Source organism: Notolepis coatsorum (assembly GCF_963971535.1).
Source record: "Notolepis coatsorum genome assembly, chromosome: 4".
Lineage (NCBI taxonomy): Eukaryota > Metazoa > Chordata > Actinopteri > Aulopiformes > Paralepididae > Notolepis > Notolepis coatsorum.
This window is the reverse complement of record NC_140168.1, coordinates 52,921,665-52,943,293: the sequence shown is the minus strand read 5'-3', so window position 1 is coordinate 52,943,293 and position 21,629 is coordinate 52,921,665. Positions and strand designations below refer to the sequence as shown.

Below are 21,629 nucleotides of genomic sequence, written 5' to 3'. Positions count from 1 at the left end.
GTGATGCCCTTTGGATTGCATGGTGCGCCGGCCACCTTCCAGCGGCTCATGGATGGGGTCATCAGTGGATTGTCAGAGTTTGCCTCAGCCTATCTGGATGACATTGTTGTTTATAGCAACACCTGGACAGATCACATGGGACACCTGAAGAGAGTCTTTCAGTGTCTCAAGGAGGCTGGCCTCACCATCAACCCCTCCAAATGTGCATTCGCCAGAGTCGAGACCGAGTACCTGGGATATGTCATCGGGAACGGGGGCTGCCGGCCTCAGGTCCACAAGGTCCAAGCCATTCAGCAGTGTCCCCTGCCACAAACCAGGAAGCAGTTGAGGTCGTTTTTGGGCATGTCAGGTTGGTACCATAGATTTGTGCCCAACTACTCTGCCAGGGCTGCCCTCCTCACTGACATGCTCAGCCAGAACTGTCCCAACCCGTTGAGGTGGACAGAAGAGGCTGTTTTGGCCTTTAAAGACCTTCAGCAAGCTCTAAGGAGTGACCCTGTGTTGTGTTGCCCAGATTTCACTAAGACTTTCTTTCTACAGACTGATGCCTCAGATCGGGGTATAGGGGCCGTCCTTCTGCAGGGCCCGCCTGATGACCGACACCCCGTGGTTTTCATCAGTAGGAAGCTGTTTCCTAGAGAGACGAGGTACTCCACCATCGAGAAGGAGTGTCTGGCAGTCAAATGGGCCATTTCCTCTCTGAAGTACTATCTTCTGGGACGCGAGTTCATTCTGGAGACTGACCACAAGGCGCTGACATGGATGGAGAGGATGAAAGATTCCAACAGCCGGATCACTCGCTGGTATCTCGACCTGCAGCCCTACAGATTCCGTGTCCTCCACATCCCGGGCAAGGACAATGTGACTGCTGACTACCTGTCCCGCTGTGCCAGCGGGCTTCCAGAGGAGGGGGAGTATGTGACGGATACGTCTGTGCACCGCACCCGCACATGTTAACCGTATTGTTTGTACACGTTTACATTCATGATACACATACACAATTTCTATTTCACATAATGACACACGACACATAGACTTGCGTACTGATATCATATCCATTCTTTATTATTTGACTTACTGTACATGGTTAAGTGCATGCATGTTGTTCATTGTTTGTTTTCTCCAACTCTGCAGCCAGCCATCCCCACTCTGGGCAAACAGAGCAGCTGTGACTGATCGGCCCTAAATGGCCGGATGGGGGGGGGGGGGGGGGGTGGACCAAACCATGTTGCGGGAGATGCCGGGGGGGGTTTATTGTATTGTAATTTAGTTTCCTTATATGTATTTCCTTATTAATTAAGATTATTAGTTGTGCAGTTTGGTAGTTGTGTTGTGTGTTGTGTGTTTATTGTTTGTTAGATTAATTAGAAGTGTAAGATATTATTTAGTAAAATATTAATTATCAATTAGCCCACTTAGATTAGATGTATCTGGCCAGGGCCTATATATAGTTTTGAGTTCTTAGTTGTCATGGTCTTCCGTTCTGTTCAGGTCTGGTTTTGTCCTGCTGTATTATTTGGACCATTTATGTTATATTTAATTTATGTTTTTGCATGGGTAAATAAAACCCTTATTCTTTGGCTGTTTTTGAAATGGGTAAAATAAAACCCTTATTTTTTGGCAAAACCACTGTGTCCTCCTTGTCTGGCTGCTTGGTCCCTTACATTGTCCGTTGGTGGTAGGCGTAGCTTTAGCTCTCGTTGGCCTAGCGTCTAGCCGCACGGTGCTCCCGGCGCTAACCTAGCCTATACTTCAGCTAAGCTTGCTACCCTTATTATTTCGCCCAACGTTATCTGGGCCCATAACCTGTTAACAGAATTCGGCTATAGGGCGACAATAATGTGGTCAAGAGGCATGGTTTCTATCTTGAGCCCAAACTGCTGTGGTTTATTTTTTTTATTTTTTTTTATTATTATTTATTCACATGTTAAGCAGCAGTTCTATAGGTCTTCTCTTACTGAGAGACATGGGGGGAGAGAAAGAAGTGGGAGGAAACATCTACTTATATACTCGCCACATGGTGGTGTACCTGAGTGGCTCCGCCTAGAGCGCCCTCGAGTGGAAACATATATATATGCAGCTAGACAGTTACTGGTGGAGACAGTTATATATGCAGTTAAACCGTTACTAGTGTAAACGGCCATACAGTTAGACAGTTACTAACAATCCTACACAGAACCTCTGACTTCAACAGACGCACACACAAACTGAGGGAATCAACTCAAGCCCACTATAATATATATGCTGACTAACAACTGACATGCCTGGTGTAAGGAGATTCATTAATATTCCCCTGAAGGATTAGATTCTGACATCCAGCTCTCTGGAATGTGGCTGAATGTGGCTGTGGGGTCCAGTGACAAGCCAGGCACCCAGGCCATGCACCCAGAAATACTCTGACCTGATGACCTGTGTGACCTAATGTGCATGCATGGCTGTATCAGGCCTCCGGCCACAGGCCAGTGAGAGAAGCAAACCAGATTCATCCTTAGACTACCATATACGACCAAGCCTGTCTGATCATCCATTATTAACCAGTGGCTCGCTAAATTTGGAACTCCCACATAGGATAAAAGCCATGGTTGTGTCATCATTCTGGAGCCTCTCAGCCCCGTGGAGGGTTGGGCTCCAGGACTGTTCCTCGTTCTCCGTGTGTTCCTGTCAATAAAGACCATCGATTGACTTCACCTTTGTTTCCTGAATTTCTGTCCAGCTGGCTCATACATATCAATCCAATGAATTCAGTTTTAATACTATCACTGGGCATGTCTGGCAAAATGGGGCGTGGCCTAGCATTGAGTTACATCCCACTGTCTTTATGCCTGCCCAGTTATTGGGCCTTTTGCACAGCTGGAGTGGGTAGGGTCTAACTCTGAGGCAGTGAATGTTAGGCTGGTGTGGGTAGGGTCTAACTCTGAGGCAGTGAATGTTAGGCTGGTGTGGGTAGGGTCTAACTCTGAGGCAGTGAATGTTAGGCTGGTGTGGGTAGGGTCTAACTCTGAGGCATTGAATGTTAGGCTGGAGTGGGTAGTGTAACTGAGGGGTACAATTCCCTGACTGTATTGATAAGTATGGTATCATTAAACCACTACCGTCTAATGTACTTTAATTACTGGCCATACAGTACATGATATATATAATGATGAACACTTACCACAATGAATCGGTTCCACACAAAGTTGTAATTAAGTATTTATTGCAGCAAAAGGTACATAATATACTTCTCTATTTCACTTTGAATGCGCTTATAAGGCAAAGGAATGTGCGTAGGCAAATCAATAATGAATGTCCATTCTCTGGTTACGCAGGAGGTAATTATACAACCTGAATCTTAGGGAATTATATCTATGGTACACTAGTAATATATAGCGGGAGATACTGGAAGGGTCCCCCCGGTTGTAAGCCAGCAAGGGTAGAGGATCTGTCGGTAATAGAGTCTGGGTCAACGATGATAAGGAGACTCCGAGTACGGGAGACGGTGCAATAAGATCTTGATCCACAGACGAATACAGCTGTTCTCCGTAGCCTGTAGCTCCACAGGGAAGAAAGCTAGCCTGCCTCAGGCTCTCTGAGGCGCAGACTCGACGTGGGTCCTCACAGGGTAAATCCCACACACGTGTGGGCGTCGGCGATTCTCCGCTCCATTAATTACAGGACCAAAAGCAAATATAATCCAGCCGTAAAGGGCTATGCAGTCATCGGGTAGATAATCCAGTGTACATGTCCACACGGTCCTCGTCTAGGGCTCCTCGGGTGAAAGCGCCATGAAAGCAGCCCAGCCTGGATAAGCACTCTAGCTGATACGAGGAAAACGTTGGTGATGCTGGTCACTGTAGAACTTTAGCCGCACGATACACTATACACAAATAGACTATTACTGACGTAATAGAAATATGTCGCACTCGACGGTATAGCGCCAAACTCTGACACTTCAGTTATTAATTCGCACGCGGTCTCAATGCTCTATTTGGGGCCAAACAGGCCATACTTCACCGCACGTAGTGTCGTGGGTGAGGCTCCAACTTATTGGGTAACAACACTGCTGTATCCACCTGCAACGTATTTATACGCTTAGATGAATAAACTAGTACCAGCTTTACTCCTGTCTCATATCCTTGCGCAGTACCATTCTTGTCCAGGCATGTCCCCGGCGGTGACTTTGAACCTGACTTTGGAGGCATGGCCTTGGCGCCTGTGGACCGCTGTCCAATAGGAGAATGAAATATTATGGTCTGTACTAGGCTAAAGGGATATTCCGTGTATATGTACAAGGAATATACAAGGGATATCAAACGATATACAAATATTATGCAATATATATCAATCAATAAATATATATATTCGGTTTAATCTGATCCTTTGTAACAGGTAGGGTCTAACTCTGAGGCATTGAATGTTAGGCTGGATTGGGTAGGGTCTAACTCTGAGGCAGTGGATGTTAGGCTGGAGTTGGTAGGGTCTAACTCTCAGGCAGTGAATGTCTTGGAGGAGGTTATATCTGACCCCAGTATCTGACTTATCTGTGAATGTGTGCGGAACAGAACACCCAACTTCCACTAACAAATGCCTGAGGTCACCTCTTGAGGGCGCTACAACAGAGACAAAGAGACAAAGGCAACACTGGAACTTCAAGGGAAGTTAGCTTGTCTCTCTGTTGCAGACCATTCTCCCATGCCGTGTTTAGAAGTATAGATGAGAGCATTATCATCTTCATTATAAAAGCAAGAGTACAGGCTTTACCAACTAGTCTTTCCATCTTTACTGTATCATGGTCACACAAAAATAGACCATTTCACAGCTGGATGTGTAAACCTTTCGTTTTTTTTTTTTACATTTGGTAGGCTAGGTCATGTACACAAGATGGTTGTGAGGGGCCTCCAGATGGCTGGTCTCTAAGAGAAGGGCAACGCAGTTAGCATTGTTCAGTATCTGCTGTTATTGGTAGCTGCTCAATATGGAGGAGACTAGGGGTGTGAATCTCTGGCTACCTCATGATTCAATTCGATTACGATTCAGAGGACTACAATGCAATGATAGAATGATTATCGATGATCAATTGTGATCAATTGTTTTATTCAATTATTTTCATGCATATTAGCTGAAAGCATGAGGAACACACAATTAAGTCTGGCTCTTGTCCAGATCACTTTTCAACTTCATAATGCTTATATATACGGTCACTTTTAATGCTCAGCCAATGTGCACAGAAAATGTGCGGTGCTGCACTTCCGCACTTCTGAGTTCCGTGTCCCGCCTTTTCGTTTCGTTTCGTCAACAGTAGTTAGTTAAAAAAAAAAGTGCATTTGTGAATCAATTTTAAATCGCCCACGTCCGCATCGCGATGCATCTATTTGATTTGATTTGATTGAAGTTTATTTCAAATATGCAACATAACAAACAAACATCAAGTACATATATAGCCTTAAGCCGTTTAAATAATAAATGTATATAAGTAATAAAAAATAACAAAGAACAAAAAAAAAAAAGTCTAACTAATTTTCTTTTGTCATTTACATATTTGAAAAGGAGTGGGAAGAAGCATACACTTGTTGGTGACAGGTATAGAGAACTCGGGTTGTTATGGTCACGTCATTCACAAATGGGTCACGTGGTGTTGTAGTATGAGTAAAAGTCAGCTGTTCACCGGCGGGTTTCAGGTATGGTAATGATGAGGGGGTGAACGGGGAAGTCACACTTTGCTGACCGCACGCTACACTATGATAAACCAAGCTGTGATTCACTTTAGTTTTGTAGTATATGAACTGATTTAACTTTAATAAACTAACCAAACGCAGTATCCTGGAGCAGTGATTTTATGACAAGCGGCGCGTCTGGCAGGTATCATTATTTCCCTGATTAAGTCTCTCGGTGACTGACTACAGTTTGTTTGGACAGTCGCCATACACACTTATTTAATCCCATTACTCATCAGAACATACTATATTTTATTTACTAATTCATACATTACTAGACTTATATTGAAAATGAACTTAGTTTAATAATACATATTTTAATAATACCTTATTAATATTCTAAGAATCTAAAAGGAGACACTGCTTTTGATATTCATGAAGTGGTTTTTGTCTGTAACCTTTTCACCTGCTACTGTTATTTTCATGATGTGTGTCATCATCCTGCTTGTATGCAACAATGTGGTGCCAATCAGGCACTTTTGTAACTAACCGTCTCTCAATATCTGATTGCTAGAGTGTCTATGTCCTTGACATACGTGTATTTATGTGGACATAAATAAATAATTCAAATGTGTGTGTGTGAAGAGAGTGAAGGTCAAAACGAAGCTCTGTCACCTTCTGCTCATCTGAAGGCATTGAGCAGAGGGCCGTTGGTTACAAACACCTCCGTGGAGAGCCAGCGCTGAAGGTCAGGGCACCAGGTCATCACGGTTTGGGAGACCCTTTCTCTTGAGTCAATCATACAAGCAAATGAGGCCGCAGGGTGGATCAATCCACTCCTCATAAAATAAATTGTGTTTTCGACCTTTCAGACTATTTGGACCTCATAGATTTTCTGACCACTGCATTGTATCTAATCTGTTTCATTCGCTGACTCATTGATCATGCTTCATAGGCAGATACACTGGGGGATACATCCATAAGAGTGTGCTCATTACAAAGGCAGCATATGCAAATTCCTGTCCCCCCCCTATGCTGAAGTGGGCAATCTTTATGAGGTAGTCGTCGACACACCACCAATTGGAGAATTGGAGGGACATTAAGTTTGTCTGTCTATCTGTGTGTGTGTGTGTGTGTGTGTGTGTGTGTGTGTGTGTGTGTGTGTGTGTGTGTGTGTGTGTGTGTGTGTGTGTGTGTGTGTGTGTGTGTGTGTGTGTGTGTGTGTAGGTGTGTAGGTGTGTGTGTGTGTGTGTGTGTAGGTGTGTGCGTGTGTGCGTGTGTGCGTGCGTGCGTGCGTGCGTGTGTGTGTGTGTGTGCGTGTGTGTGTGTGTGTGTGTGTGTGTGTGTGCATGTGCAATGTGTGTGCGTGTGTGCGTTTGAGTGTGCGCACGTGTGTCAGTGCATGTTTGAGCATGTACACTTGCATGTGAAGCTACAGCACACAAACACGACTCCGGCAGACCGACCTGAGCCTCCGCCGTCATGGAGGTTGCGAACCAAGCTCCCTCCTCAACTCTGCAGCCCCGAAAATCCTGCGACGTACAAGGAGGAGGAAGGGGGGGATTTGGGTTCTTGGTCTGAAGCCAAGCTAGGGGAATTGCATGACTGGCCATCGCTGGCAGCTACACCCGGCCTCAGCCATGGCCGCCCTCCCTATCTTCCCCTTACCATCGTGCTGCTGCAGGCTCCTGCCTCGCGGTGCATAAGCAATATTTCCACCGCCGTCCTCCCCCGAAAACCCTCCCCGGAGATTTATCTGGCTGTTGAAGTAGAAAATGAATATTTTACAGTTCACTTGCCTGATCAATTACCTACAAGCTGTTGCTGTATTTTGTGGCTGGTGGGAGAGGGATAGAGGGAGAGAGCGAGAGAGAGGAGGAGAGAGAGAGAGAGAGAGAGAGAGAGAGAGAGAGAGAGAGAGAGAGAGAGAGAGAGAGAGTGAGCATTTTGTAGGTAATGATAGGAAGGGTCCAGAGGGAACGTCCTCGTCCACAACAGCACCATAAAGGAAGATGAGAGGAGTTGTGAATGAGCCTGTCTCTCTGGTGGAACCACTCCATTCTGTGTGCTGCACACACAGCCCCTGGAATTGTTGCAAAACAAATTAAAGCTTTTAGATGATAATTAGCCCCAGCTAATTTCTGGAGGTTGCAGACACACTGGGCTGATTAGGACTCGCCAAGTGCTCCTTGATTCGAGGCCAATTTGAATATTTATTAAATAAATAAATAAAATCATCTGCGTTCTCTGATTAAGTTCTACAGTGTCTGCAGAGGGTAAGAGTCTTTCATGAATGTCACTTCACTGTGATAGCGTTAACAGCTATCTTAAGCCCTTATTCGGACATGCACATGGAGAATCGGGTGTGTTCATTGCCTGGAGTTGCCTTTTCATACATGTAGCACACAGCGTGCAATTCTCCAGGGGAAACGTGTACGGACATACAACAATACTGTGCTTGGGTTAGGCCAGCGGTGGCACCTATAGGTAGAGGGCATGATGAGGTAACAGTGTTTCATATCTCTCATCCATCCTCAGTCAGACAGCGGAGCAAAGTGGCCAACATTTCATATCATATCATATCATCTTGACTTGATATTTCACGTTTCTCCCGGTTCAAAGCATTATTAAAAGCTGAACTATTTAACAAATTATTACAGTCACTTTTGGAACTTATTGGGCGCACCTCACAAAATCACTCAAATCTTGATGAGACAAATGCCTTGTGTGTCTTGTCCTTGGTTGTGAATAAAATTGAAGAGAACATTTTAAATCATAGAGGAAACAAAAATATGAATCTTGAAATAAATCAGGTTCCTCACACAAAATAGGAGTCATAGCAGAGGAAGAATTTACATGGAAATACTATTAAACTATACAGTCAATTGGTATCTTCAGTAGAGTTCATTCACATTCATTAATTTAACTTTTTGATTATCCTCTTATGTATTTTAATTCAGTTTGGTAATGATCATTGAAAAAACACCAGGAACTGTTTGCAAAATACAGGTGGATGGAGAAAAACTTGAACAAGTGAAGGAGTACATGTACCTTGCAAGCTGGATCAGTGAAGGTGGAAGAGCTAACATGGACATTAAGAGAAGAACCGGAATTGCAAAGGGCGATTCTGGAACCATAAGGAATTATTGAGACGAAACATAAGTTGGAAAACGAAGACAAGGATTTTGGAAACGTATGTTATGTCAGTCTTTTCATACGGAGCAGAAGCATGGACACTGAATGAGGAGGCAAAGAGGATGATAGACTCTTTTGAAATGTGGACGCTGAGGAAGATGCTGAAGATAACATGGAAGGATAAGATCAAGAATGAGGAGGTACTGAGAAGAGCGGGTATGCAAGGAGGACAGCTGCTGGAGAGGTTGAAAAAGAGAAAGATGGAGTTGTGCATGCATGTTCTGAGAGGATCCAGCGGGGAGATGTTCAAGAAGGTGATGATGGGGAAGGTGGATGGAAAGAGAGGAAGTGGAAGACCAAGAAGAGGCTGGGTAGACGACGTCTGTGATTGGAGCGGAGTGAGAGGCGGAGTCACGGAGTTGGAGAGAAGAAGAATGGGTTGGAGAGTGATAGGCAACCTTCGGAACAAAGAAGCCACCTGATGATGATGATTGGGCAGCCACATGTCTCTCTTTCAAAATACTAAATAATAAAAAGTTACAAACGGAAGTTTGTCCATAGGATAGTGGTATTGATTTTTTGCGAGAGTTGAAGATCATTCCAAGAAGCCGGGGCATTTCCAAGCTCAGTCTGCACTCTGGGGACCTTAAGCATATCCAGTCATTGCCTTAAAGATAAACAGATACCAATGTACTATGTAATAGTGAGTAATAGTGCAATAGTGCAATAGTGAAATAGTGTCATAGTGTAATAGTGTGCTGCCTGGTGGAGATTTGCACTCTACTGAGCGCAACTTTCTTGTTTAGTCCAGGTTTCCTCTGATATTCACTCATAGGCCACCAGACAGGACTTTCATCTTCCCTATTGTTAGGCTTCCCTTAATTAGTATACATTGAAATACAGAGGACTATCTCTTTGGAACAACCTACTCCCATCACTACAGTCGACATCTACAGTATCATTATTCGAAAAAACATTTGAAAAGGACTGCAAAGGAAATTAACAAAGGTATGTAACACTTTTCTTGTAATGCATCACAACCGTCTCTCTTTGATTTGATGTCCATTCATCATCCAATCTTGCAACTTTGAAGTTTATTATTCCTTGTTCAAGTTTCTTTTTCTTTTTCCTTTCTTATAAATAATTAAATACATTTAACTAAACTTAAACTTAAAGGTATCCAATGGATATTTTACCTGGATTTTATAATTCACTATTGTGCAGAGTAGGAGAAAAGGGGTCCCTGAGTGATCTCTACTGATCTGGTCTATACGATATTCCTCAAAATCTAACAAGCTAACTGCCCATCAATCAAAGGAGGTCAAACACATTGCAACTTTGCCAAAACTGAAAGTGAAACTTAACACGGATGGGATATAAACTTTGCAAGAGCAAAAAAATTTACTGCAAAAATGGACTTTGCAAAGGTGTTTTGACTAAGGTACAGTAGGAGATGTATTCAGCATGTATACTGTAGAACAAAATAAAAAAGCTTGTCTATTTGGGTGGAAATGTGAATAAGCAAGAGCGAGCTGTTTACAAGACAACCCTGTTGGATACCTTTTTTCCTGAAAAAAGGATTGTGCATTCTAGCATCCTCTATACCCCTCTCTTCAGACTGACGGGCTGTTTCTGTGCCTGTAACGAGATCAAACTGTCAGACTATATGCCCACACCAATCCGGGTTCAGAGCCAGTCATATTGATAAGATATGGCACATTATCAGCTATCTCTTTAGTTACTAATGACATAATATCAGCTTTAGACAAGAAGAAACACTGTGCTTCCCCCTTTATTGATCTGTCAAAAGCTTTTGATACAGTCGATCCACCATTTACTCTTAAAAAGATTAGCTACTATTGGTTTGGATAGAAATGCATGTGATTGGTTCCAAGATTATCTATCAGGGAGACGTCAGTGTGTAAGGCATTTATAGGCATGCTGCGGCCTCAACCCTTAAATCCTTGGACTCTGCATATCACTCTGCCCTCAGATTCATTATTAATGATATATATGAATGAATGAATGAATGAATGAATGAATGAATGAATGAATGAATGAATGAATGAATGAATTAATTAATTAATTAAAAGTTTCTTTTTGAACATGTATTCTCCATATTCCTCCAAAGAAATCACGGTATCTAGCTCTGTCAAACAGAACAATCATAATAAACATTTTCTTTTAAATTTAAAACATTTTAAAATAAAGAAAACAAAAAGGAATTATAAACAACAGGTCAAGAGCAATGTATTTAGTTACTAATGACATAATATCAGCTTTAGACAAGCTGATTAATGATAGATATGACACTCATCACTGTGTCCTTTGGATGGGACTTGTTCTAGTGACTGGCTGGTCCTAAGGTCCCTCGAGTTTGCTCGGAACAGGGTCAATCTGCATTGTGCTATGATGCCTCCTAGCACATGGAATGAACTCCAACAGTCCTTAAAGCTTTTATATGCTGTGTGATTTGATATGCCTTTTTTTGCTCTGTATCGAGTTTAAATAAAGGTTTGAAATTAAATTAAATTAAATATGACTCATATCAAACTTCCCATTAAAAAGGTTGTCAGAAACATATTTTTGGTTCAAGATCTCTTCACATGCACATACACGTTATTAACTAAGGCGATTGTGGCTGCAATTCTGAATGGCTTGTTTCTAGAGGGAGGGTGGTTCTTGTCACAGCTGAACTGCAGAAAAGGCACAATGCACATATTGCACATCTTGAAATATAGTATGTGTTTGTTGGGACAACCTCTCATTCTGTAAAAACAATGCAAAACACAGGAAATTTCACAATAGGGCCCCTTTAAGTGTCACAAGGTCTGGCTTATTGCTGCCAGGGGTCCTCAACTAACTGTGATTTGGTCATCATTTCCTCTGGCTGTTGATTGTCCTTTGAAGTTATTACGAAGGGCCTCAATCAAACGCATTCATTGTCCCGCAATCAATACACTGATTGCGGAAGGGAGGGAAGGTAGTTGATGGTTTTAACCACAACATACTGTTGCATCATTAGGGCGCCATTCAAAGACACAAGGTTTATAACCCCAATCCCCTTTGTACTGTCATTTTGTGTTGATCAGGACGTCATCTTCTTCAGCACTTCAGACTTTTCAAACAGATATAATGTGAGTGCCAAGGGGATTCTGCGTAAAGTTTTGGCTTCATTTGAAAGAGAAATGGAAAAAAGAGGTTTGTCATGTTCCTCCTTGATTGAACAAAACATCGTTTTACAGCAACCTTGGGATCGGTCCATATGGTCCCCTGATGTGAAAATGGGGTCCCTATAGAAGAAGAAAAAATCTCTTTAAACTCAAATAACTGTGACTACTGTATAATATGTATCTTCTTTGAAACAAGAAATGACTGTGAATGGCTTCTCGACTGCCGGGAAGCCATGCAGCCTCTAGCTGTCATTGACAAACTTACAACGAGCAGCTTGATTTCTATGGAATGAAACATTATTTATGCACTCAGTATGATGTGTATGCACTCAGTATGATCGTAAAAATACACAATGTTCATGTAATTGTGATTGTGAGGGGATTCATAAAGTTGTATTGCATTGCATCCCATCATATCGTTTCATACTGTATCACTGATGAAAAAAGTTTGGGGGAACCATTGCTGGTTCCTGGCTGAATACATACACTACACTTTGCTTGCTTCATATCACAGCTGTACATGTATGCTAAGCTTTGCTTGCTTCATATCACAGCTGAACATATATGCTACGCTTTGCCTGCTTCATATCACAGCTGTACATGTATGCTACGCTTTGCCTGCTTCATATCACAGCTGTACATTGATTGATTGATTTTATTGTGGATTAGAGACATCATCCAAGGTATAAAACATGATAAAAAGCAAGCACTTATTTCCATCATGGTCCCTGGTATTAAAAAACAGAACATACATATAACAACATCATAAAACATTAACTCATTCCCCGCCAACAACGAGTTTACTCGTTATTGGGAGCCGACACTTGAACGCCAACAACGAGTATACTCGTTATTTGATAGTTTTTCCTTTTTTTCGATATTTGTATTCATTATTCATCCAGTGACCTTGGTGTTACCATAGGGAATGAGTCTGAGATTGCCAAAGTGCAATACCGGCCGCATCCAGCTAGACGGCGGTATCGAGCACCGTTTGAAACCTTGTATCTTGGCCTGTGCAATGGTCAAATGTCACCGGGCTCACTTTTCTTTCTCGGGCCAGTCTAGCGGTTCTCCCGGTTGCATTGAAGCGCGTCAAATATCCCCGATCCATATGTTGTGGTGGGTTATGTCATGGATCAAATGGACATCGGATGTACCAGATGGCGATCAAACAATTGGAATATTATTTTTGGAATACTCCCGATGACAGGTAAGGACTATCTGACGTACATTTTTGCTTGATCGTGCAATGCTTTTATACCGATTGGTTGATAAGCGTTTTTAGTGTTCAATACGAATGCCGTTACTGGCAATCAAATAATCAGAAACGACCCCCCCCCCCTTTCATGCATTCATGATGAAACATAATACCTATGATATAGATTTGATTTGGGAATAATAGCGTGTACAGGCAAGAAACGGCAACATTTATAGTAGAATTGAGGTATAAGGCTATTACTCAGCCCTTCGGGAATTACCCCAGACCACGCTACTAATAGCTGGCGGTCAATGAGCATACAGTACAATATGCATATACAGTTGAAGATAAAAGAATAATAAATAAATATGTTACCCTTTCTTTCCTATGCCGATAGCCATGATCGTACATACTTTTTGAAGCCATTTAACCCGGGGACCTGTTTAATGCTGCTGGGCAGGCTGTTCCACAGTACTGCAGCTGAGTAAAGGAAGGTCTGCTGGCCGTACGAAATTAGTTTGAATCTAAACTAAACTATGTTTGTGTCTCTCCCTCTGGTTTCATGGCTATGATTGTTTTTTACATATTGGAAGTAATTGTGAAGGTAGCTTGGCACCTCCCCTTTATAAATCCTATAGACTAGGCATAGTTTTATCATGGATACTCTTTTTTCCACCCTGAGCCACCCTAGGCTGTTGAAGTGGGGCTGGTCTAAGTGAGTACGAGTGGGGATCTGCAGGACTATCCTAACTAGCTTGTTCTGGGCAGTTCGAAGTCTATTCTTCAAGTTGCTGGGGGCACTGTCATACCAGGACAAGCAAGCATAGTCAAAATGACACTGAACTAATGCCCTTGCAAGTGCTCTAAGAGCTTTCCTGTCTAGGTATTTAGAATTTCTTGCTAGGAATTGTATTCTGTTGTTAACCTGGCTATTACCTTTTTCGGCATGCTTTCCCCTGAGAGTGTGTTTTCTAAAGTACACCCTAGATACACCACTGATTTGGTACTGGTGACAACTGAGCTACCTATCTTAAAACATTCCTGTTTTTTATGTTTCCTTGTAGTAGAAAATAAAATAGATTCTGTTTTTCCTAAATGGAGAGACAGTTGATTTTCTGACAGCCACTGACTGACATTTCCTAACTCCATGCTAAGTCTACTTTCAATAACCGTTTTGCTTTTGTTTGACACCATGAGAGCCGAATCATCAACATAGAGCAGGAGATCACATGAGCAGGCTGACTGCGTGTCATTTATATAAAGAAGGAAGAACAAGGGCCCCAGCACACTTCCCTGAGGGACCCCGCAGTCCACCGACCTCAGATCTGAAAGGACCCCTCCCACCTCTACACGTTGTTCCCTTCCCCTCAAGTATGAGCTGGCCCAGTTTGTGGCCATACCCTTAAAACTAGGGATGTCCGATATTATCGGCCTACGGATATTATCGGCCGATATCGGCATTAAAATGTGATATCGGAAAATATCGGTATCGTTTCTTTTACATTTCTATAACCTTTATTTACCCAGGCAAGCAAGTAAGAACAAATTCTGATTTTATTTATTGTCAAAAGGATGCATAATGTTGTGTTAATTCCACAACAAGAGATATGTAATGTTAATTACCTGAAATTATTCCATTTTTGGGGGGGGGGGGGACCCTGCATATATCGGTATCGATTGATATCGGTATCGGAAAATAAGAGTTGGACAATATCGGTATATCGGTATCGGTAAAAAAAGCCAATATCGAGCATCCCTACTTATATCGGCTATCGCTGTTAACTTCCTTAAGAGGATAGTGTGGTCCACCGTGTCAAATGCCTTTTGGAGGTCTAACATCACCATGCCACAGAGATTTCCTCTGTCTATCTCTTTCTTAATGTGATCTGTTAGAAACAGATGTTAAAGTTAGAGGTTATAATGATTGCTAGTAACTGTCTAACTATGCATAACTGTTTCCACTAGAGGGCGCTATAGGCGGAGCCGCTAATGCTACCGCCAGGTAGAGGGTATTTAAGGAGATGTCTCCTCCCCCTCTATCTCTTCCCACCTGCCTCTCACGGAGAGGAGAACTCATGTGCTGCTGTGTGCCAATGTAAATAATAAACCACGCCGATTAAAGGCTGAAGGGAGAAACCATGTCTCATGAACATATTATTGTCGCCCCATAGCCAGACTCTGTCAACAACAGAAGACAGGTGTCTGTGGAGTGGGACTTTCTAAACCCTGATTGAAATTCATGTAGCAAGTTATGGGATGTAATATATTGATCAATTTGTTCATATATAATCTTTTCTATGACCTTGGACATGACATAAGATGGACACAGGCCGGTAGTTACCATGGTCCTGCTTGCTGCCTTTTTTGTAAAGTGGTATTACTCTGGCCAGCTTAGGCTCACTTGGAAACGTTCCAGATTCTATGGAAGGATTCACAATATGCGTTATACTGGGGGAAATAACCTGAGCTGCATCCCTAAGGAAACTAGCGGGCATGTTGTCTATTCCTGTAGCTTTAGTAGGCTGCTGACCAAATTTTTAGGTGAAGCACAAATTATTATATTATATATTAAATTATATTTTTTAAACATCCCCAACGCTGCAACACCCCCATTTCTCCCAGGTGTCAGGCTCCTCATTCGCTTCCATTCATTTTGGGGACCATGTTTAAATATCATCCTTCTGAAGTATAAACAAACTATACTGCTGTGACGATTTCAATAAAACAGACCTTTCTGAGTCAATGGTATGCAGTGGTGTTGCACAATATGTCGGGGCCCCCCGCAGGGCAGACCACTCCCCTAAATCAAACCAAGCAGACCATGGCTCGGCGGCCCGATCAAACCAAGCAGACCATTGCTCGGCGGCCCGATCAAACCAAGCAGACCATGGCTCGGCGGCCCGATCAAACCAAGCAGACCATGTACAGTATACAGTGGCTAATATACTATCAATACTACTATTGAATATACATACACTATTCATTTCATTTACACTATACATTTCATCAAACCAGCATGTCATGTCTCCCTTAAAGGAAAACTCCAACATTTTGGGAAATTAGCTTATTTAACATCTTCCCTGGAGTTAGACAAGAAGATACATACCTTTTTTGTCTCTGTGCGTGCATTTAGCTTTGGGAACAGTCGCTCCGTTAGCGTAGCTTAGCTTCATCACCGGAAGTGGGGGGGGGCCGGAGCCTGACGTTCCCTTACAGTGTATACAGTCACCAAATACACTCCAAATACAACTCCAAAACGTTCATGTAAACATGTTGTGACCTGTGTATTCACCACGTGGAGAAATAAAAAATTATTGAATTAGACAATTACATTCTGGGTCCTGGGATATTTCAATGTTTTGGCTAATTTTGATTTAAATTGTATAATTTCCATTTAAAAATGTTTTAAAATGTTTTACCATGGTATGTTTTGTATCTTTTTTTCAGCACAGCCTCACATATATGACCTGACAGTTAGTTTTCATATTGTATAATACTGTATATACTGTATACTGCATAATGTACAACACAAAACACAAAATCGGATTTAGAAAATGTGTTCTTTTTAGTATGAACCAATGCAAACATATCAAATCAAGGATATAAAACAGTGGATATGCACCCTCAGGTAGTATATTTACATAAACAAGAGAGAACAGATCAGAATTCAATTTACAAACCATTATTTTCTCCATACACAGGTAATAAACACAGACGAAATTTTGATTCTCAACTGGAAATTATCACCAGTATGCTTTTTCTTTTACAAAGTCAGTAAAAGTAATTTTTTTCCAAAAAAAAGTTAAAAAAAAAGTTTTACAGTAGAAAAGTAAAAAATAATTAAATAATTAAATTGTGGGATATTCAATATACATATATACAGTACACATATGACTAGAGTGCAGTCATATAGAGTGCAGGATGCCTAAGGCGTATCAAAAAAAAAATATTGCACCTGTCAAAACGGTAACGCACAATTGTGGGATATTCAATATACATATACAGTACACATATGACTGAGGCGTGGAGGAGAGACTGTGTTCCAGCAGGAGGAGAGGCTGGGTTCCAGCAGGAGAAAGAAGCAGACGTATCTTTTGAACAGCAGCAGCACAATCGTTTTTGGAGTTCTTTGGAGCTGTTTTTTTACGTTAGAATATGAGGCGAGGTGAGCCCCGTGTGATGTGTGTGTCCCAGCTGCACAGACACAGTATGTTTGGAGAAGACGAAGAATTATTATACAGGATGATAGGAGTGGAGTCGGAGTCGGACATAGAATCGGAGGACGAAATTGAGGATGAGGACCCATCCGTTGTCCTCGACAACGAGAGCGATGATTTGCCTGGGACATCGACCAGCACAAGGACAATGGGGGACGAAGGCGTGGAGGAGAGGCTGTGTTCCAGCAGGAGGAGAGACTGTGTTCCAGCAGGAGGAGAGACTGTGTTCCAGCAGGAGGAGAGGCTGAATATGAGGCGAGGTGAGCCCCGTGTGATGTGTGTGTCCCAGCTGCACAGACACAGTATGTTTGGAGAAGACGAAGAATTATTATACAGGATGATAGGAGTGGAGTCGGAGTCGGAGTCGGACATAGAATCGGAGGACGAAATTGAGGATGAGGACCCATCCGTTGTCCTCGACAACGAGAGCGATGATTTGCCTGGGACATCGACCAGCACAAGGACAATGGGGGACAAAGGCGTGGAGGAGAGGCTGTGTTCCAGCAGGAGGAGAGACTGTGTTCCAGCAGGAGGAGAGACTGTGTTCCAGCAGGAGGAGAGACTGTGTTCCAGCATGAGGAGAGGCTGAATATGAGGCGAGGTGAGCCCCGTGTGATGTGTGTGTCCCAGCTGCACAGACACAGTATGTTTGGAGAAGACGAAGAATTATTATACAGGATGATAGGAGTGGAGTCGGAGTCGGACATAGAATCGGAGGACGAAATTGAGGATGAGGACCCATCCGTTGTCCTCGACAACGAGAGCGATGATTTGCCTGGGACATCGACCAGCACAAGGACAATGGGGGACAAAGGCGTGGAGGAGAGGCTGTGTTCCAGCAGGAGGAGAGACTGTGTTCCAGCAGGAGGAGAGACTGTGTTCCAGCAGGAGGAGAGACTGTGTTCCAGCAGGAGGAGAGACTGTGTTCCAGCAGGAGGAGAGACTGTGTTCCAGCAGGAGGAGAGACTGTGTTCCAGCAGGAGGAGAGACTGTGTTCCAGCAGGAGGAGAGGCTGTGTTCCAGCAGGAGGAGAGACTGTGTTCCAGCAGGAGGAGAGACTGTGTTCCAGCAGGAGGAGAGACTGTGTTCCAGCAGGAGGAGAGACTGTGTTCCAGCAGGAGGAGAGACTGTGTTCCAGCAGGAGGAGAGACTGTGTTCCAGCAGGAGGAGAGACTGTGTTCCAGCAGGAGGAGAGACTGTGTTCCAGCAGGAGGAGAGACTGTGTTCCAGCAGGAGGAGAGACTGTGTTCCAGCAGGAGGAGAGACTGTGTTCCAGCAGGAGGAGAGACTGTGTTCCAGCAGGAGGAGAGGCTGTGTTCCAGCAGGAGGAGAGACTGTGTTCCAGCAGGAGGAGAGACTGTGTTCCAGCAGGAGGAGAGACTGTGTTCCAGCAGGAGGAGAGCCTGTGTTCCAGCAGGAGGAGAGACTGTGTTCCAGCAGGAGGAGAGACTGTGTTCCAGCAGGAGGAGAGGCTGTGTTCCAGCAGGAGGAGAGACTGTGTTCCAGCAGGAGGAGAGGCTGTGTTCCAGCAGGAGGAGAGGCTGTGTTCCAGCAGGAGGAGAGGCAGGAGGAGAGGCTGTGTTCCAGCAGGAGGAGAGGCTGTGTTCCAGCAGGAGGAGAGGCAGGAGGAGAGGCTGTGTTCCAGCGGGAGGAGAGGCAGGAGGAGAGGCTGTGTTCCAGCAGGAGGAGAGGCTGTGTTCCAGCAGGAGGAGAGGCTGTGTTCCATGATCAATTGTGCCACTCTGTAAAACAGTTGCGGTCTAAAATTAGACAGAGGGCGACATCGCATCTCTGGCATTTCCACGCGGTCAGATTCCTTCTCCCCTCCTTGGTGCACCGGACACAGATCTTACGGCCAGCGGTGGCTTTCTGGCTCTTGTCCGCGCCCGCTGCGGGAGGGGCGATGGGAACAGGGAGATGGCTTGCGGTCCTGTCAAGAGGAGCTCCTGTGCTGTCCAGTCCACACAGCTCCCCCATCATCACTGAAATGAACTCCTTGTGGGAGAGATGCGCTTCCTGCTTCGCCTCACATATCTCGCAGTGCAGAATGTAGGCGTTGGTGGTAGCAATGTCGAGACAGTGGAAGAAGATGGTGCGATACCACCGGCCAGTTCTCCGGTGGGTCGAGTAATACTGGATCAGCTGGTCGGATAGGTCGACTCCGCCCATGTGTTTGTTATACTCGATCACAGGGGTGGGGCACGGAAACCAGACAACCGACCAGGTCCCATCGGCCGCCTTGACCCTCCTCTTGACCTTCTGACCAGGAGGTGTGATTGCTGGGTGGATGGTGGAGCACACAGACACCTAGATAGAATAGAATAGAAATGAATCATTAGAAATTTGACACTACAAATTGCTCACAGTAGACATTTAGACAGAACAAAGTCACGAATAAGAATAACAAATACATACATACATAGATACATACATACATACATACATACATACATACATACATACATACATACATACATACATACATACATACATACATACATACATACATACATACATACATACATACATACATACATACATACATACATACATACATACATACATACATACATACACACACATACATACCAACTTTGTGTCCATCCACTTCACGAAGACCAGGGACCCCTCTCTGATCCAGCGGATGAGACCTCTCTCACACTTCATCCTGAGGGCATTAGGTCTCCCCTTGGGAACGTCTTTCCTGATCTCCCTGTAGGTTCCACAGGCTCCCAGCTTCATGGCCAGCAAGTCCTTGAACAGCTTGGGACTGGTGTAGTAGTTATCAACATAAATGTGATATCCAGTCCCAAGCCATCCTGTATCAAGGAGGTCCACAACAGCATCATATGTGATGCCGTGTTCACTTGTATGAACGTGTGCCTTCCCTAGGTAAACATTGAAGCCGATGGTGTAGCCGTTATCCGAGTCAGCGAGCACAAACAGTTTGACCCCCCATTTGGTCGGCTTGTCCTTCATGTACTGCGTCATGCCGGTGTGTGCCCTCGTGGCCACCATCCTCTCATCCACTGCCAGTTGCCGCTTAGGGTGGTAGTGCACCTTGCAGGCCTCACCAATGTCGAGGATGAGCGGCTTGATGCGGAACAGTTTGTCGTGTTCCGGTGTTCCCTTCCTGGCGTCGTTCCTGGCATCCTCCTCGGGATCGCTCAGGTGGAGGTTCCACAAGATTGACCTGAAGTCAAAGTCATATTATAAGTCATATAACGACACTATAAACATAAGTAACATATGGGACACGATGTACACTATACAGGAATATATATTATACCTGAATCTGTCCCGGAACATGACCATTCTTGGTAGGGGCACAGAGAGAAGGTGTTTGACCCTCCAGAAGTCCTGGAGCGCAGACAGTGGGACGAGCCCCATGTACAGCAGCAGGCCGATGAACTTGTACAATTCATCGGCCTGGACATCCTCCCACTTGGTCTTTTGCCCCCGTGCCTGTATATTGTATTGTAACTCAGTTAGTCACATTTTACAGGAAAAAGCATTTCATATAAAACTACAGCTAATAAAGAAACTTGAAACTTGCCTGGTTCTTTGCCGCGTTCTTGTTAGTGTTGATACACAGGGTCTTCATGGTATCCATGGAAAAATACAGCATGAAGAGCTCCTTGGGTGTATACGTGGCATGGGGGTCTAGCTGCGGTCCTGGGGGTCTGCGCGGCATGAACCGGAGGGGCTGAGGGGCTGGATCAGGATCATTGTCCGTCTTCCAGGGCGTCTGATCTCCTGCCTGGACTGGACGTCTTGGCCTGGCCCGGGTTGTCCTGGGTCGGCGTGGAGCAGGCTGCTCATCATGTCTGCACATAAATGGCACACACATTGTACATATAAAACACTGCTCATACAACACACACACACTGTATATACACTCAATATTCCATTCTGTATATATTGCGTACAACGTCTGCAAACCTAGTAATAATAAAAAAGCAATACACATCCATAATAAGTCTCTCACCTGTCTGGGTCATTTCTTGACCTGGACCGGGCTTGGGCACGCCCTGCCCCCCTAGATGTCCCAGGCAAATCATTGCTGTGTAGACAATGACATGTAAAAATACATTATTTTCAACTTTTATGAACAGAGTAATAACTAAAACAAAAGCAGTAATAATAATAATAATAATAATAATAATAATAATAATAATAATAATAATAATAATAATAATAATAATAATAATAATAATAATAATAATAATAATAATAATAATAATAATAATAATAATAATAATAATAATAATAA

At 43.6% G+C, this 21,629-nt stretch overlaps 1 protein-coding gene across 1 annotated transcript; it reads right to left on the bottom strand.

The window, feature by feature from the left end:
• Window positions 1-4,573: 4,573 nt before the first annotated feature.
• LOC311226522 (piggyBac transposable element-derived protein 4-like) lies at window positions 4,574-20,960 on the bottom strand (the record flags this gene model as incomplete). Its single annotated transcript, XM_084311944.1, has 5 exons — window positions 4,574-4,589; window positions 19,194-19,663; window positions 19,946-20,549; window positions 20,646-20,821; window positions 20,913-20,960. The coding sequence occupies 5 exons, from the start codon at window positions 20,958-20,960 to the stop codon at window positions 4,574-4,576; spliced, it is 1,314 nt and encodes a 437-aa protein (XP_084168070.1).
• Window positions 20,961-21,629: the final 669 nt, after the last annotated feature.